Raw genomic sequence first — 6,000 nt, 5'->3', positions numbered from 1 at the left:
TCACCAATGCAAAATGCCACAATTAATTATTGCTTTGAAAAGCTGGAGAGAATGAACCTTCTAGCACATAAATTTCTGCTTTGCATAATGAACTTTAGTAGCTCAACTCCATTCTCAGGAATCTTTCTTTAAAAAAAAAAAGTTTTGGAATTAACAGTATTGGTTAATAGACAACTTTTTGTACTGGCCACATCCAAGCCAGGCTGTGCAATCAACAGGAAAGATAAGAAGGTCAAACAGGAAGAGCTGTGCTGGAGTCAGTTTTGAGCAGAGCTGAGGAAGGCAGGGATGTGCCTGCTCTATTCCAGCATGGTACAGTGGATCAGACCTGGAAAAGGTAGGGGAAGTCCTGTGCTCTATGTCTGCATCTCCTTCTTTGCTCTATTTTTGGTACTTGTGATCTGGTGTTTGACTATTTTATTGTCAATGTGTTGGAATTGCAGCCAGTTAAATGGGTAATTTCAGTAGTGCTCTGTTCTTTGGTGTGTCTGTAATGAAATCACTGGAAAATATGGGTAAATGTGATCTGTCACAGTTATGAGGACCTGCTGGGTTTTCTGTGCTGCTCTGTTTCCTCTTCTAGGTAGCGTGGTGTTGGCTGAGCTCTGATTCAGTAGCAACAGCTCCTACTTTATTCCTCTGCATTATCTGCCACAGGCCAAGTTCTGTCACATCTAGCACTCAGAATGAAGTACTGAGATTCACAGATGCCTTTTATAGTTTTCTAAGTGATCTGATTTTTATTTTAAAGCATGCCTCGAGTTTATGCTTATTTTTATTGTGGATTTTATTCTCCAATTTTCCATATCTAAACTTGGAAATTTTGGACATATGGTGCTTTTAGAGCTGTGTTGAGGATGAAAAATATTTTTCAGTCTTACTGAGATATAAAGGAAATAAATAATAGAGAGGGCTAAAGCTTTTAAAGGCATCTATTGCATCTCTGAAGCTCTTGCTAGGGCTCTTTTGTTTGTAGACCACTAGGAACAATAATACCTATTGCAACATTGTTTACTGAGAATTGCTAACTAAACTCAAGTTACTTCTGTGATAAAGGAGTCAATCTTCCATTTGGAAAGCACTCAGATTTCTAAATTTGTTTACCCGGATTATAGATTTGCTTACCTTTATGTGGAATACATAAAAATTGTTGCCTATACAGAACCTAATATGGATTTTTTTTCTTACAGTCATGCTGGTGAATTTCACAGAGATCAAGTCTGATTTACTCTCTAAGGAAAACGTTTGTAGTGATCTTGGCTTTAAGATGTTTGTAGCCTAATATAGAAGATGTGAAATGTTAATTGGAACTGGAAGAAAGGAATAAAATAACTACTCTAGCATCAGTTTGGGAAAATGACCTAGATTAATTTAGATTAACTGCAAGACAGGTCCTTAGTAAGTCATTAGTACATTGTCCTGAGGCTCCTAGAGGGAAAATGATGAATGAAAAAGATGTTGTATTGCATACAGGTTTTAGGCAGCTAGTTTGAATAAAGCCTATTTTTGTATACCAGCTCCTAGTCTCAGAAAAATATCTTTAGAGGGAGAGAGAGAATCTGGTTCAGTGGATGTTTTTGGTTTTCTCCTTCAACACCTTTTAAATAGGAATGAATTGGTGTTCCTGTCATCCATAATACATCTTAAAATAATTTAAAAAGGCAGGGGAGAAAAACAACCCTCAGCCTACATGGAAAATCTCAAACTATATGTTTTTTTTTCTGATTAACTGGGCTTTGAAAACACTCAGCAAAAAGGAAGCAGGAACACACTGAAAGGCACGATAAAGGAATTATTCTGGTTAACTTCCAGAAGGAAAAATAAGTGTCTCATTTCCCCTGATGCCCAACAGCTGTTGGATTCTGTCCTTTCCTGCCTGCTGTGCCCTGGGAAGGGCCAGGGAAGGTGGAGTCATCTCTGGATGTGTTTAAAAAAAGACTGGACATGGCACTTGGTGCTATAGTCTAATTGAGGTGTTAGGGCATAGGTTGGACTTGATGATCTTAGAGATCTCTTCCAACCTCATGATTCTGTAATTCTGTGAGTGACCTCCTGAGCCTCACAAGCCTGGACAGGGGCAGCACACGGAGGTGTTGGGCACACTCCCAGGATCCAAGGAGCTTAGGCCAAGGACAGGGAGGACACCCGAGCACCCAGGAGCACCCAAGGTGCTGAGCTGTCCCGCATCTGCCACTCCCCTCTCTGCTGCCTCAGAAACTGAGCCTCCCCCTGAGCAGTGGGGAGAGCCACCCCTTGGCTGGATGGCTTTTGAGTAGAGGTTGGCTCTGGGTTCTGAAAAACAGGAAGATCAGTAAGTTTTATGGCCAACATCCTGCAGCAAATATGAATATTTTTGGTCAAGACTCAAAGAATATGAGAAAAATAGTTTTACCTAGATTAATAAAATGCGTAGTCAGTACAAATAGTCTGCACATAAATGTAGATTGCAAGGACTAGTTAGAGATGACAAACTTTATATGGTGAGTGCTAGATCTTTAATCTTGAAGATTTTAATCTTGTGTTAGTTGCTAATTTACCATTATACTTACTAGCATTATAGATTTATGAAAAAAATCTCTAATGAGACTGACTCAAGCACTGCAGTTTAGTATTCTCTAAAGCTGTTTTATGTTGATGAATGTTTTTCTCTGGTTCTGTGCCATTAAATCTGCTTTCATTTGTGGTGGAACAATTTAATAATTGAGAAAGCATCCTCATAATAAATAGGATTATTACACTGTAGCTTTGCTTGTGTCTTGGGGTACTTACATGATAGTTAAAGGTAAATAATAAAAGTACAGGGATTTCATGTAAATTTCTATGAAATCTTTGTCACTTGGGACCAAATTTGTGTCAGTTAGGATACATTTAGATGCCAGATAAACATTAAAAAGGGCCTAGGTAGACAAGGGGCCTAGCTACATTAAAGTTTACTGTTTTGTTCTCAGTACTTAGACAAAGCCACATGGGTTGACATTTGGTGGTTAAGGCAAACATTAAAAATGGAAAAGAAATCTGTAGAGGAGAACATGACTGCTAAAAATGCTTGAGGTTTGAGTTTTTCTTCTGTGCATCTTGGAAGAACCCAGAGGAAATATACATAAGGACATACCTGTTTTGCTTTTCTTTCACTCATTCTGATTTTTTTCTCTTGGCTTAGGCTCTATGACTGAATCTTCTTAAACAGATTATATCCATTTTGATTTGCTCAGATGTCCTACTTGCTCTTATAGCACCAAGCTTTCTAAGTTCATTCACAGGCCTGCATATATGTTACTCTTACCAACAGAAGCTGATGCAGAAGAGATGAAAAAGTTTATCATCATCTCTTCTCCAATTCAACTGAATTCTAATAATTCCAGTCAGAATATGTTTTTTTTTCCAAAATTTTGTGCAGGATTTTTGGTTGTGGATAGGAGTTTATGGAAAAAAATTAATAAACTGAACACTGAATTTCATTTTTGGGATTAAGGGTAATCCTGACCTAAAAATAACAACTGGTTTTGAATTCATAGAACAATGTAATTTAAACAACCTCCTTTAGAACCAAATTATCATTAATACCAAAATATTTACATCTTCATTGACAGGACATACTATTATTTACAAAATATATGCAGAAAAGTATTTAATTTCTAAATGTGAAAATTGGAATGCATTACCTATAATCCTGGTACAGTAATGAAAAGAATGGTGTTAGCTACTGTCATTACTTCAAGGAAAGGGTCAGCTATATAAATGGAAAAACAGATCCCTGGCAAAGTGAGTTTGATCTGCATTTTTAAACATTTATAACTAGGTCATGAAGTCTGATAGGCAGTTTTTCAGTGTCAACCACATATGTGAATTAAAATGTTCTTTTGTGAGAGAAGGGATAAAAATTACTTGTGTTTGAGTTACCATCTATGTTTTGTAGGTGCATATATGAATTTTTACTCATAGCTTTATATAAAGAACAGTGATGCAGCACCAAAAGCATCCTTTGAAAGTCAGCCTCAGCACTCTGATAGGCACTTTGGAGTAAATGGCAAAATGGGACAATGAAAACATTAAAGCAAAATCCAGCCTAGATTTCTTCATACTTCATTAATTTGTGGTAGATCCGGTTATGATTTAATTCTCTGAGCTGGAAATACAACCTGTAACTATACCTCATTAATTTTCTGTAATTGCATAACTTGCCTCAGTCTATATATAGTTCACTGTTTTTTCAAGAAGTGCTCATTTGGGGCAAAGGTTTCAATGGCTGTAAAAGAGTAAGAAAGTTGTGCAGACAGATCCTGCCTTGTCCCATGTACCTGCTTACCCTGGCAGGCTGCTGGCAGCTGTTTTGCTGTTCATATTGGTACTTGGTTTGCTCAGGGTTAGGGATCTATGATGTGAAGCTTGCAGGGCAAGAAGCATTGGAAGAGGCAGGGTTGTGAAGAAAAAAGCCAGAATCAATGTGCTTTGGGACACTCCATTGCATGGTAAATGGAGAAGTGAGATATTTCTTGACCAGACTGAAGGCAGATCATGAGTGGATACTAGGTGACCAGGCACTAGTCTGAAGCTTTAGCAGAGCAGAAGTGCATCTTTCATCTGCAGCTTCAGATGTAACCAATTTCTGCTGGAAAACAAAGGAGATGAAATTCCCTGAAGATTGCAGCCTTGAACACTCATCATGAATGTAGCTCATTAGTGAGTGTTGCTGGAGTAAACACAGAGGAAGTCAGATTTAATCCAAATGACAGGACTGAAGCAAAATCTGTCCTGTGGCTTTATGAAATCATTTAGACACATTGAAAGCCCAATGAGGAAAAGGGTGTAAACATCAGTGGGCATGTTCTGGCTACATGAGTCGCATCCTTTGCAGATGCTTTGGCTGGTGGTCCGGCTGCATCTTCCTGACCCTTGAGTAGCTTGTGCCCGAGAAATGGGATTGCAGGATGCCTCACCTCAGTGACTGCAGGGAGCAGTGAAGCTTGCAGCCCCTTTGCTCTACTTCCATTTCTATTCCTTCTTCCTGATCATGCCAAGTGGAGTCTTGCTGCCAGACTCAGCCTTTTGCTTCAGTAGGGTTTCATTTTTCTGCTTTGCTGCAAAGTAATACTTGGCTCTTTGGATGCTTGTCTTCCTTCACAGTAGGTTCCTGTGGAGGATTCATTCTTTAGCTGAATTTATATAAACTTTCTTTGTTGTTTGAATTCAGCATGCAGTACTTGTTCCATTCTTGTCACCTTTAGAAAATGATGTTTTTCCCCTGCAATTCCTCTGTTGATGTGAATGATGTTATCCCTGGGAGGCTCTGCTTTATAGCTGGCCAAGAATGAATAATTAGCAGTGGACACAAGTACATTTCACTTCAGGCCTTGAATTGTTGCTGTTAGCCAAGTCTGTTGCTTTGTTCCTAAAGCAGTGATGCCACCTCATTGCAGGAGCTTTTTCTGGGATAAATTTGTGTGTTACACAACATTTCCTCTGAGAAAAGCCTATAGCAAAATTCTTTAATCCATATTACAATTAAAAATAACTCCTGCAGGAGAGGGACAGCTCTTAAATATGTTCATCTTTTCTGATGCTTTAAAAAAATATTATTGATAATTTTTTCCCCTTTCAGGTTGTTGATAATGTAAATTGTGTCACTGTGAGGAACTTTAAATTATGGAGAGTTTGGCAGCGGCAGGTGGCACATCTATGCTCAGCACTAACACCATTGTCCCTGCTCTGGAGGGAGGGCAAGACAGGAACTTGGAGAGGGAAGAAACAGAGCAGAAAATAGGCAGGTGTGACTGCAAACATGTGGAGAGCAATGCTGCCATCAGCACCCTCAGAGATGGAATTGGGATGGACACGTTGCAAGAACAAACGGGTAAGACCTCAAACAATACATCCTGGTGCCTCTGCTCCTGACTCCTCCTTGTGCTTGAATTACTGTGTTTATTAAATGCTGCAGAAACTGAGAACTCTCATGTGTTTTACACAGAATGACAAAACCCAGATGGATTTCTTTTGAAATAC

At 38.8% G+C, this 6,000-nt stretch overlaps 1 protein-coding gene across 1 annotated transcript in view; it reads left to right on the top strand.

The window, feature by feature from the left end:
- The first annotated feature begins 239 nt into the window (after positions 1-239).
- Positions 240-6,000, top strand: part of SH3TC1 (SH3 domain and tetratricopeptide repeats 1) — a 28,533-nt gene continuing 22,772 nt past the window's right edge. The window contains exons 1-2 of the mRNA XM_077782733.1: positions 240-337; positions 5,600-5,851. Of these exons, the coding sequence (XP_077638859.1) occupies positions 5,644-5,851 (208 nt within the window). The 5' untranslated portion in view covers positions 240-337; positions 5,600-5,643. The remainder of the gene's footprint in view (positions 338-5,599; positions 5,852-6,000) is intronic.

The sequence above is a fragment of the Lonchura striata genome, chromosome 4 (genome assembly GCF_046129695.1).
Source record: "Lonchura striata isolate bLonStr1 chromosome 4, bLonStr1.mat, whole genome shotgun sequence".
NCBI lineage: Eukaryota > Metazoa > Chordata > Aves > Passeriformes > Estrildidae > Lonchura > Lonchura striata.
The sequence above is the reverse complement of the archived record's forward strand: the minus strand, read 5'-3'. Positions and strand labels throughout refer to the sequence as shown.